Genomic DNA, 13,815 nt, shown 5'->3' with positions numbered 1-13,815 from the left:
TTATTATGTAACTTTAAAGAAATATTTTGTTTTTCATAAACATATATTTTTGTTTAACATAATTATTTATTGGTATTGAATGAATATATTAAAAATATTGAATGATTATTTGGTCGTCTTCAATAAATATTTTTGTTCTATACAAAACAATATTTTTGATTTACACAAAATATTTTTTGGGATTGAATGGATATATTAAATTATTGAATGAATATTTGGTCGCATTGAATACATATTTTTGTTTTACAATAAATATTTCACGACATCGAATAAATATATAAAAATAGACAATATTTATCAACGATATAATATTGCAACGTTTGTCATGCCATATTGGGGGCACTTTTGCAAATTGTCCTTTAATATCCTTTAAGTATTTCAAGTTAGAGTGTGATTGACTTTAAAACATAACTATACAGTACGCTATGAATGAGTTAGAATATGTTGTTGACTACATTTTATCAAAAAGTTTAAATTTCTTATGATATTTCATAATTTCCAAAGCGAACTATTTTTACATTGCTGTAGCACTATTAACAAAATAGAATACACTAGGATGCAAAATATACGTTTGTAATTTCAAATGCACTAAACATTCAAAACTATAATAATTATGCTTATATGTATCTATTAACATTTAGAAGACATATTTTCTGCACCGGCTTAATTAACATGAAATGCTTCGGTTACTTGCTATTATTGCACTTCAAGTAGTATTGGTTTTACATTTAATTTCAAGTTAATGTTTAAATTATCAGATGTTAAACTGTATCCCTTTATATTGTAAATAAATTATATTTTGTTATAAATGTTTACACAGTAACGCACACATGCGCACGCACGCACGCATGCATGCACGCACGTACGTACACACACACAAACACATTAAGACGCGCGGGCTGTCTATAGACGGAGATCAGCCCTGAATTCAGTTAACGTTGCTGTTTGGTTTTGTATCCCAAAACAGACAGGGTTTTGTGAAGTACATACATAATTACATTATGATAACACGCAATTTACTTTTGCGCAATGTTTCAACATTCTCCGACACTTCGCCAGTTCATATTTCTTTTTTCGTGAATATAATCAAAACCACTGGCAAAAATAGGGAGTACAGCTTTAAATTCAACTTCATATGCGCCGCAGTATCAATATAAACATAAATAACTTCCTGTAAACACACAGGATTATCACAAAACTTGATTGCCTACCCTATATAGACAGCCTCTATTTTCTTATATTTTCTTCCTGTTCAATATCAAATACTGGCTGTCTGTATACGGTTAGGTTGATGCATAACAAAAAATGGAATTCACTACGGTACGTTACATCATTTTATGATAGAACATTACTAATAATAATTGAAATTTAATATCCTTTTGTAGATGTTCCATATTCATTTTTGTTCATAAAGTTGGTCTAGCAAAGACTTGTCGTAATATGTCAACCTTTTATTTTTAAACTCATGAAACTACAAAATTTGCTAAGAATTCATTCTCATGTGTATAAAGTACTTGCACATAGATTTAAACATGTTCATAATTCAAGCATACATGTTTTATACACATTTGCTATATTAAGGAAATATTTGTTATGTTGTTCTTTTGCGTGATCTAACGGCACGTACATCATGGTTTGTCGTTCAGATACGTCGCATTCATTCGCTCAGGCCATCAATACCCCATTAGATCACGCAGACGAACATATGAACACGTTTTATGTAAAAAAAATGAGTTACGCGAATCTTCGTCGCTTAAGAACGTTTTGGCAAAATAAAGAGTTGTAAAAACGTGTATCGAGTAGTAGGATAACATATAGATATCAAACACACGATCAATAACAGATGGTTGTATTGTTTTGTTTGTTTGTATGTCAAACAATGTTAGATGTTTAAACATTTAAATGCACTGCAATGTACTGCAACTGCAGGTAAACTTCCTGTTTACTAGGTGCTGTTTCTAACAAAAACAAATGAGTCGTCTGTATCATATTCGCGTCACATCGTTTTGTTTTATTGGAGTGTAGACATGTCAAGGTTTTTGAGGCGCTTAAAAGTCTATTTGCTATCGTTTTCATCCGGAATGTGAAGTCGAAGGTTCACAATATTAGTAGTTCGAATTAAAAAAACTGAGGTTTCCTTAACCGGAAATACATATTGAACATAGCTAAACAATGATACAGATCATTGACATGATGATGAACATTTCATATCAATCTATGAAAATGAATTGGCTATTTTTGCACTTATCATTTTTATGCTTACGTTAAAACCATTTTCCTTCCAACAATTATAATACTAACATTATTTGCAAATGATCTAAATTATAATTGGATATGTGTATCTTGTGGTCAAAACCGATGAAGGCCTGTATACCTAAACCATTAGGTTGCATAATTAATATTGCTCACTTTACATTGATAATGATCGGCATTGCACAATTTTGGCAATATAACTATGTCTGTTATAAACATGCGTATTCTGCTTACAATAGGACGAACCACTCGCAGAATTATAGCTATTTTCGGTTCGTGGAGAAAAAGTTATTAGATATAGTTTATTAATCACTCGTTTTTTTAGTGCAAACCTTTATGATCATAAATAAATGATCATTTATTAAAGCATCTATGTTCCAAATGATAAAGTAATGCGCGAAATCAATTTCAAATTAAACAGGGCACGAATACATGACCAAATTATGTCGCCGTCATTTATTCAATGAACAAATCTATTGCGGATAATACTGGATAAAAACATTTTTCTGAGTGTTTTTTTCATAGGTATTCAGTCATCCGTCACTGTCAGAAACAAGTCTTATTTGCATAAAGACATGTTGTTTTCCAGGTAAAAGGTTCAGACTACGTTAGGTTGTTAACGTATTTTGAGGCGTGGGAAGGGTATAAAAATCATCAGTTAATCTGTTAATTGGTGTGTGAACATTCCGTAAAGTTCGTATCACGTACAACAAGGCCAAACAGTTAGACATTTTAACGATGATATACAATCGTATTGATAATCGAACAGTTGTTTTCGTCTGTAATGTTCTTGTACGAGGGTATAGCCAGAAGTTCGTGTAATTGCTTAATACAATCAACACATTTTAACATTTTTCAACGAACGCTATAAAATATATTTCAGCTGTAAATGACAAATCAAACTGATACATATAATATAAAGGAAACTACAGTTTTTTTCATTAACATGAGGTCAGTATAGCCCCCGCAGTTCAAACGTCAGAATCTGACGTCAACGTCATAACTTCTCAAAGTAAGAGCCGTTCGCCGCAATACAACGTCGATGTCTCGCTACCCACTGCCGGTAAATGTCACTGCACCACTCTGACTTGTAAGAATACAGGCGTGTCTGAGCTTTACTCTGTAATTCCTGAAAGTCATTGAAGCGTTTACCTTTCAGTTAATATTTGAGTTTCGGAAATAGGGCAAAATCGCATGGTGCTAGGTCCAGCGAATAAGGGGAGTGGGGAAGGATCTCCGCTTCAAGCTGGATTGTCGCGGTAGATTGGGCCTCCTCCGATCTATGCGCTGGTGCATTATCCTGGTGAAGAATCCACCCATCATGCAACGCCTATGGTCTCTTTAATGCCATCGCCCTGTACAAGTCACGCCTCAAAACCTTAAATGCAGAACATAACTGAGGCTTCTAACATAATGCATTTGTCGCGTTGTGCGTACGTCATCAAATATCATAATTAAAACTAAAAATTATTCAATCCCATAGTTTTAATCATAAACTTTTTTAAACATTGTTTTATACAGATTTAATCAAGAACTAAATATTGATAAAAATAATTTTGTTTTATATCACTTTACCGTAGAATAGTTAGCACCCGTCACATATTGGCCCTGCGGAACTGCATGGAGTAAAATAACACCGTGCACATCAAAGAAGACAATGAACATATGCTTTCCTATCGAGCGGGATCATCGTGCCTTCTTCGGAGACGGGAAACCGGTAGTCTTCTATTGACTGCTTTGCTGTTTTGTCTCAGGGTCGTAATGGAACAGCCAGGTTTCATCGCAAGAAAACGGTTTCCTTCCTTTTCGTACAGAGCTAAGAATCGGCGTGAATTCCGTATTATTTTGCTCATCTCATCTTCTGTCAGCAGCCGTGGAACCCAACGCGCACTCACTCAAACTGTCTTGCATTATCCTCCGTTCCGACCCATAACTCATGTCCAACATCTTGCATATTTCATGAAGAGTGACTCGACGATCAGCGTCAACGATGTTTTTCACGGCATCGACGTCACTCTCCGTAGTTTGTGAAACCGGTCGCGCAGACCTCACGTCGTCACAAATGCTGTCCCGCCCCTCACTGAGCCGCTTGTGTCACTTGTATACGAGCATTCGCTTTATTGGAGATTCACTCGATGCTTCATTCATCAATTTAAGAGTTTGCGATGGAGTGTTTCTTAGGTTTACACAGAACTGTATCACTGCCGGTTTTTTCAATCTGTCATCTGGCGTCATTTTAAACCAAATTTAAATATACCGTTTAGTCTAAAATGCTTCCTTTGAAATAAACAAACAAACGCACTGACTTAAAACTTCACGTCATCACACGTTATTTACGTTACGTGAAATGTGCAAACATTCGCGCCGTTTTATTGGTTTCAATGTGAGTTGTCAACAAAACAAGATATTGCCTTGGGTAATTTTAGCAACTGCGGAGGAATGCGCGACCACCTGCTTCCATATTTCCTGTTTCGGATACAGATATGCTTTTATTTTATCAAGCTTTTCCACGAAACTCTGACTATGCCCTCGTATATGATCGAACATTCAGCCTTAAAGTTCAAGAGAACGCTTGAAACAAAAGATAACCGTTTTTTTAATAAACGGTAAATTGTTATATCTTTTATTCAATTTACGCAACTTTAAAAAACAAATTCGTGTGTAGTTTCGGTCAAGGGAAAATAACTGCAATATATTTTAAGGTAGTTCTTAAAGGTTATAGTTTCAATCTTAGTTTGCAAAAAAATATCATGTTTATATTTTTACTGTTGTTATTTCATTTATAAGACTCGATATTTATCGAAAATTATGAAAGTATATACATTGTTTAAAGCAATTATTGAAAATGTTCCTCCTTTATCACTTTAAAACCTACGGTTGATTACGCAAACACTTATTAAATTTCCATCAAAAGCAAATTGTATGTACTTTCTTCTAGCTGACGAGTAAACAAAAAAATCGTACGCATGCATCTCTTTCATTCATTGATTTACCTCGAGCGGTGCAAATTTGTAATTTATATTTCCGACAACCAGAAGTATTGGAGTCCGATAAAATACAATGCATTTCCTGACATGTTTAATTATGTCCAAAATGAGTTTTAATTCCAATGGTAGTTGTATATAAATGAACATATAATTGTACACACTGTTGTATGTTTTGTATCGAATTCTTATGCATGTGAAGACGTATTCATAAATGATTTTTATAATATGCAGATCGCAGATCTATTGATAGCTCTATAACCATTGCATTCCCACAAAAGTGACCAAAATGTATTCCGTACTCTTAACTCGAGATAATCTCAGCATCTCCCTTTTTGCCTCATAATTGCTCCCGAAGTTACACTTCTTTCTTGATTCTACGTCTCGCAGTGCAATACTTGAGACTACCGTTCGCATTGTGTACTCAGCATTCGGGCAAGGCTTATAAAGATACATTTCGTTTGAAGAAAAAAACAGTGGAAAGTAGCAAATATATATTTTATTTAATTAAGTGTCCTAAATGTGGAATACAAAAATACGAGGAAAACGTTAACATACTAGAAGATAAAGTAGATCCAGCAGGTCAAGTGAGAATCTTCAAAAATCACAAACCAGAAGTTTAGTGAATCAGAATCAAGTGCTAGAAAATAAAAAAGCAAAGGTGAAAAACATGACGGTCTGGAAAATCTTGGTTTGGCAGGGAAAATTTCAGAAGTTTAATTTAGGAAATTGTTTTACCTCAGGAGAATTCAAACAATACCAGGATAAAAGAACAAATTAACATAATTCAAGGCAGTAGATAAACATGCTATCTAAAATAAATGTATAAACTTTCGTCAAATTAACCAGAAAAAGTCATTTCTATTTTTCCAGGAAACTGTCCATATGGCTTCAATAGTATTGTTTCTCGTTCTGTGTCAAGTTGGGAAAGGTAAGCGTTCAATATTAGCATTTTGATTTTAATTTTGACGATTGTTACTTTCTTATTATTCTTATAAGTTTTATTCCAACAATCGAAAGACAGTTGTACAATAATGAGTGCACAATTTTCACAGTTTGTATTTATTTCAAAGTTACAATTGATGTACGCTTGAGGTTAGCAAATAGAGGATACATATCGAGAAATTACTTCAGCATTACGGGTTATTTTTAATTTCCCAATATCTCTATGAGCGTTCGAAAAAATCGGACAAACTATACCGGAGATATACAGTTGATGAAATACGTACGTACCTGTGGATATTAACACAGAATGACTAAATGTCTGGTGCTACTAGATCATTTCCGATGAACGATTTCTTAAAAATGAACTCACTCAAATCGTAAAATACCTTGAAAATGGCTTAAGTTTTAGACAAAAAATGTCCTCATGCACAGTTTATATTTACCGCCAGTTTATGTAACAATACTCCATTAGTCTATTATTATTTGACAATAACAGAAAATAGTTGATATGATTGCCTTCAGGAGATGGCTGCTCTGGGGTATGCACGTGCTGTTTAAACGACAAATTTGGCATTGGGGTTGAAGTTGGAGTAAAGGGCTGGTATAATGTATGCCTGGATGGATGCAAGGACGGGTACCATCAAGCTCGTTGTATGAAAACATGTCCTCAAAACTGTCAGACTTGCAAGCAAGCTCATGGTGAATGCCTTACATGTAAACCTGGATTTTATGGAATTCAAAACGATTTTTTGAATAATTGCAGTTACCCAAACTGCGCATGTGGACGAACAGATTGCGATTTTTGCCTCGATGGATTTTACAAAAGAGATCGGTTCTGCACTTTAGCCTGTTCATAAGGTTGTTATGGAGGTAAATGCAATAACGACGGGTCATGCTTAAATTGTATAGCTAATTTTGAAGGGGATAAATGTGATGTCTGCGTTCACGGGAAATACGGAGAATTGTGTGAAAAAAACTGCGTAAACGAGAAATGCGGATGCAAAAATGCAACGGATTGTATTTCTTGCAAACCTAGATATTTTGACATCAATACTTTTTGTTCAAAACGGTGTTCCGTGGGTTGTAGGGACAATTGTGAAAATAACGGCGTTTGTACGTGTATCCCACAGTATTCTGGAAGCACCTGCGAAGAATGTAAACTTGGTTACTATGGTGATAACTGCACCACCCCGTGTTCAAATGGTTGTATCGATACCACTTGCAAGAAAGATGGAACCTGCCAGTGTATTCAAAACTTTTCTGGAAGCAAATGTGAAACTTGTGTTGTAGGACATTATGGCGAATTATGTCAATATCAGTGTGGAGGAGGTTGTATAAACAACACCTGTGACAGATATTATGGCACATGCGAATGTGAATTCAGTTACAAAGGATCACTATGCAATATGTGTAAGGATGGTTATTTCGGAAGTAGTTGCAACTTGTCATGCTCGGGTAGCTGTTATAATTGTTCTTCTATTGAAAACTGTTTCATATGCAAAGAAGGATTTTATGGTTTAAACTGCTCATACCAGTGCTCGGCTAATTGTTTAGATTCTCGTTGCGAAAAAAGTTATGGTTTTTGTACAGATGGTTGCTTGGATGGGTTTACAGGTGCAACTTGCAGTGATAAATGTGATGTCATTTGTAAAACATGCTCCCAGACAAATTATTCACACTGCACATCATGTTTTGGTGGATTAAGCGGACCTTCTTGTAAATGTATTCCAAACTGTCAGTGTGAATTAAACAGTTATGTGTGTAATGAGTGCACAGATGGATTTGAAATAAATAGCAAGGATTGCAAATGTAACAGAAATTACTGTTTGAATAACTCGCATTGTACATCGTGCCAGAATAATACGTTTTATACTTATAATGGTACATGCTGTGAGTGTCACACGCATTGCAAAAATAAACAATGCTCGTCAGAAACCCATTGCTTGAATGGCTGTGAAGACGGATACACCGGTGAAGACTGTGCAGATTTATGTAAAGATTACGATACCAGTTGTAGGAAATGTAGTCAGATTGAGCATTTCTGTGTTAATTGTGAAATCGGGTTCTCACCGAACACAGAAAGTGTATGTGCAAGACAATGCAATGATACCTGTTTTAACAAAGAGTGTGATGTTAATACAGGCCAGTGTCTTCAAGGTTGCAATGAGCGGTACTGGGGACAAAACTACAACCATTCATGCCACCCTTCTTGCACATCCTGTCTGCAGGAAAATGGAACATGTACACAGTGTGTAAACAACTCTTTAATCAGCTTTGGAGATTACTGTGCTATACAATGTAGTGAAACCTGTGTCAACAAATTATGTGATGATACAACAGGCCGGTGTCTCCAAGGTTGCGTTCGCAACTTTTACGCCGATAAATGCGATTTAGTGTGTCCCTCGACATGCGCATCTGAACCCAACAAAACACGATGTGACAACTACGGTCGATGTCTACATGGTTGCACGGAAGGTTACAAAGGGATCACCTGTGCAAGTGGTAAACACTTAATACTGTTTTGCTTAGATAGGGCGACTGCCTGTCAAGATTACAACCATAACTGCATGCAATATTATAAGTATTCATGAATTTGACATTTACACTCGTATATCAATTTAAAACACCTTTATTTTAAAACAAATTTCAGCAACATCGACGCCTAAATCCGATGCATCAGTTGGACGGTTAATCGGGGGAACTGTTGGTGAGGCAATTACAATTGTATCTGTGGTTATTGTCATCGTTGTGTTTCTGTACATTAAAAGGTCTGTTCAATACACTGTTTTGAAAATGCTGTAGACAATTTAATATCCATTCTCTACACAAAATAGCATTGCACCTTATATGAAATATCATTTTGAAGAGTATCTTGTCGATATTTCTATTCATGACATGTAGCAAACTTCAAGTAATATCCAGAATATTTAACAGACGAGACATTTGTTAAGTTATAATAGTATTTTAAAAAAGAAACAAAAATCCATTTTAACAAATACATTGTCTTTAAGGAGAAAACTTCATAAAAACAACGCCTGAAAGTGAAAGCCAACGTGCATCCCGTAACCCGAATCCGTTTACCATTGAAGGTATAAAGGAATAAAGTATTCTGTAGTATTATTATATTAATAATTTAACAGCTGTTTATTGATATCGAATACAATTGTGTTTGTTTTCACATAAACCTTACTTAATTGACGTAAAAAGCAAATGTGTACATATATTTATGAGTTTTAACACTCAACTGATATGAAAGATTTGGTTTGTTTAGTTATGTAGAAATTCGAGACAAAAAAGGTTGAATCCATACACGAACATCGATTTAAAAAACTTTAAAAAAATGTATTCACATCTTCGAGGTGAAATTAAGGACACTGCCATTGAAACATGTATCATGTTTATTTCAGATCAAGAAACGCACTATCAACAATTGAGCGACCGACATAACACAACGGCAAGAGTACAGCAATTGAGTGACCGACATAATACGACGACAGGAGTACAAGATGAAGCATACATTGAACTGCAAACAAACATCATGGACTACGAGCTTTTGGATATTTAAATGAGACTTTGCTTCCTCTTGCTAATTCTCTTAGTTTTATACCATTTTGGATTATTTGATCAATTCCGTTCAGTCGTATCTAAGATAATTATTTACAATATCAATGACCTTTACTGACAAATAACTAGTATTATCATATAAAAGTATTCAAGTCTAAATGTTTTAACTTTCCTTATATATTCGATTGGGAAAGGTGATGGATGATTTTAAAGCTTTTATTGTACTAAATTTGTTGATTGAATATTGAATATTGCAACAAACAAATCACGACCACAGTAATATTGTTTCCCCTACATGCTACTCGCGAAAACACCAGAAACGATCTATTTTAAGTTAAGATTTAAACTTAAATTATTTTGCAATATATTCATAAGTGTACGTAATATGAAGAACATTAATACATCACCTTCAATTATGACAATTTTAAATAGACACAAACAGCATCTTATACATTCTCAAGATAAATTTAATTTCATTGTTACCAAATTTAAACTAAATTTAAAGTGTTTTTTATACATTTCACTTAATGTTGAAACAATATCCGGGTTGGTTATTCCACTTTTATCGCAACTTAATATCTGTTAACAACACAGAACTCACGAAGCTTTCTAATCCAATGGCTCTTCAATGATGAATGCAAGATTATTCAATTTAAACAATAAATCACGTTTCCCTTTTCCTTGCACAAAATAACCCGACTCCAATTCATCATTGGAATTCAGCTTACTCTTAATACGAGTGGGTGTTTTCGGATATATACTGGAGACGTGCGCCAGTGCAGGAGGCGTACGGCTGCCATTCGTTCAGTTAAGGCTATCGATCACTTACAATAGCTTGCTTTTGCAATTTAGATTCTCGCTTGAAGTATGTTTAACGATATTATAGTGATACACGATGTATATTACTTAAAAAATTAGTATACCTGATAAGAATTTTTACAATAAAAGGTGTGTTTTTTTTCAAATAGAAACTAACAATTATCAACGTGCAATGTAATCCATTCACAAACTGTAACTATTGCACACAATTCGTAAACTGCCGACAATTGAATATATAGACACTAACGACTAGATCAATAGCTGCTGTATACTATCCTAAAATAACCCTCCTCGATATATATTCGATTAATTTCGAATGGTTATCGCAAAAATCATGTTTAAACTAGACATAATATTTCATCCCGTACGTACGGTTGCATAAAGATGACATTCGTATGTTTTTGTTTATCTCGTGCGCACGACTCAGTATGCCGTTCGCACGAGATACTTAAGTCGTGCGCACGAGTTACCAAGTCGTGCGCACGAGTAATTAAGTCTTGCGCACGATATAATTAGCCAATCAAAATGCTATTTACAAGATAATAAGTCGCACAGTAATCAAGTTGTGTTGTCAGCATGGTGTCACCTATTAAGATATTTGGCATGATGAATTAAACATATACACAACTTGATTAGTGTGCGACTCTCCGGAGGATCAAATGAAAGGTATTTTAACGATAGAAGTGGTGTTGCTGACTAATCAGCACATTAATAGGGGAAGTTCTGTTAATCTCTGATCACACCTATATTGTGTAAATATCCAACACTAGATTTCGCATCATTGTTTAATGAAATCACTGGCCTTGAAATGAAATACAATGTATACGCTCTATGTTTGATTTCAAATCATAATATGTATACGTCCTCCACACGCCCAAATGAGCAAACCGGCCACCACCACCACCATTACACGTCAGAAGCTAATAGTAATTTCAATATATGTTTCGGAAACTTTATGGTAAAATTTTAGAGGTGTTAGCTTTATACTGTCAAATTTAATTCACCCCGAGGGTCGTATATACGAAGGATAGTACCATCATCGTTGGCCCGAGCCCGTAAATCATTGACAATGCAACGTTGACGCATGACTCAGTATCCATGCAGAGGTCCAGAATGATCAATTGCATTGCTAATAAAGTCAACCACAGTACAGAGGGTCACCATAGATTCGTCGTCGCAACATTCATCCCCGTAATGCTCTATGTAAATGTGATATGTGTATATTATGCTGATCGCCTAGCCGAATTTCTCTAAACGTCAACCCTGCATTGAAATAAAGTAGAATAATATCGTTTCAGCAATCAGCCGTTTTCAAAAAAACATACCTGTGAAAATTGTATTCTGATTGGCTAATTATGTCGTGCGAACGACTTAATTATCTCGTGCGTGCGACTTTGTAACTCTTACGCACGACATAGTATCTCGTGCGCACGACTTGGGTATTTCGTGCTTACGACTTAGTATCTCGTGCTCACGACTTTGTAACTCGTGCGCACGACTTAGTATTTCGTGCTCACGACTTAGTATCTCGTGCTCACAACTTAGTATCTCGTGCGCACGAGATAAATAAAATTTACACATGTAACCTCTGTGCCACGGTACGTACGATATGAAACGGCTTGCGTTTGGTTTGTTTGTGTGTTTTTTTTAAACTGAATAATTTTTACATTAATTTATATTGATGCTCAAAGTATGTATGCACTCATTTGATTGATTGCGATTGTAGTCTTTTATGTCATTTATTTGTCCTTGTTTTTTGATTGTCTAAAAATTGGACAAATAATATTTTTATTTTGAGTCGGGATGAGTATAAATTAAAACTTTGCTTGTGGCATACTAAGCAGAAACTGAACTTGTGCGTCGTTATGAGTAATACCTTGTCCATTCATTTTGTTCCTTTGTTAAATGCGAAACGTTGGTCATGCTATTTTAAGTTACGGGTTCAATGAAACATTGATTTAAATTGCATGATCCATTGACAAGGTGTAAAATAGTTACGATTTGAGTATTTCAGTATTATCGTTTTGACAGAAAAAAGGGAAATTCTTGTATTCAGTATATAATGTACCATGCTGCCTTCACAAAATCACGTGCCAAAGACACTTGAATATGACCCTAACGAAATTCTTATATTCAGTATATAATGTACTATGCTGCCTTCACAAAACCATGTGTCAAAAACACTTGAATATGACCCTAACGTGCACACAGTCAAAGGAATATATATTATACTATGTATTTAATCGTAATCAATATACCTTAATATTAAGATGTAAAAAAGAATGGACACTTATATATAGTTCAATCCAGAAACAAACGAAATGAAAACCTGATAGAAATATTTGAAAAAAGATCATGACCAAGTTTCCTTCTACCTTCACATCTCCGAGTTTGTGACTGCATTTCTTGATCTTGCATTATAGTTCAATATCTCCTAAGGCATCGGTAGATTCTTTTCTTTTGACAATAAAATATCCAATAAGATACGGAATTATTTTATCAGACATGTTTCAAAACCAAGCTTGAGTCTATATTATGCACATACAGCATATTGAAACATACATGAAACATAATTATCGTATATTATACTTAATTTCTAGATTTCGCCACGATTTAGTTCATTTGAGAACACTTATATTGAAATATTTATGACAAGTTTCATTATGAATTTATGATATTATGGCATCCATTTGGAAGCACAACTAATCTCACTAGATTTTCAATCAGTAGCGAAGGTTCATTCTTATTTGTTTGAGGGACAGACAGGATGTACCTCCGGTAAAAGCTACCTATGGTTCTTACACGTTCGAGAATAACAATGACACAAGTGAACACAATTTAACAACCGTCCTGAATAAGGTTAGAAGTGTTGATATGGGAATCGAATCTTTGCAGCCATCTTAATGGATAGTCACATAACTAAACCACCGATACATGACTTATGGTGACACTATCGGCATGTTAAGTATATAATTCGTGGATAGCGTGGTTACTCTTATCGAACGAAATATGGCTGAAGATGTTGCAGATGGGATGTTACTCGGTACTGTCCGTTTGACACTAAAAGAATATAATCACAGTTGCCATATATATTATTAGTTTCACCATACTTTGTTTGGTATGGCGTTATAAAAAAAATAGTATATTCAAATGAAACAAATTTATAAATAATTGCCATCTAAAATAAAATTTTATCAAGAGAGATATTGGCGTAAGAGTTAATGGATCTCTATTACAATAAGAAAAATGA

At 34.6% G+C, this 13,815-nt stretch overlaps 2 protein-coding genes across 2 annotated transcripts; both read left to right on the top strand.

Moving 5' to 3' along the window:
- Positions 1-1,193: 1,193 nt before the first annotated feature.
- LOC128205797 (scavenger receptor class F member 2-like) lies at positions 1,194-7,167 on the top strand. The gene is made up of 3 exons (XM_052907760.1): positions 1,194-1,320; positions 6,111-6,168; positions 6,705-7,167. Exons 1-3 carry the CDS (start codon positions 1,306-1,308, stop codon positions 7,037-7,039), a joined length of 408 nt encoding a protein of 135 aa, XP_052763720.1. The 5' UTR covers positions 1,194-1,305; the 3' UTR covers positions 7,040-7,167.
- LOC128204620 (multiple epidermal growth factor-like domains protein 10) lies at positions 7,046-9,925 on the top strand (the record flags this gene model as incomplete). The annotated part of the gene is made up of 4 exons (XM_052906022.1): positions 7,046-8,684; positions 8,833-8,889; positions 9,194-9,271; positions 9,590-9,925. Coding segments are annotated over 4 exons (1,932 nt in total), but the record flags the coding sequence as incomplete, so codon positions are not given.
- Between the last annotated feature and the right edge of the window lie 3,890 nt (positions 9,926-13,815).

Source organism: Mya arenaria, chromosome 10, assembly GCF_026914265.1.
Source record: "Mya arenaria isolate MELC-2E11 chromosome 10, ASM2691426v1".
Classification (NCBI taxonomy): Eukaryota; Metazoa; Mollusca; class Bivalvia; order Myida; family Myidae; genus Mya; species Mya arenaria.
The sequence above is the reverse complement of the archived record's forward strand: the minus strand, read 5'-3'. Positions and strand labels throughout refer to the sequence as shown.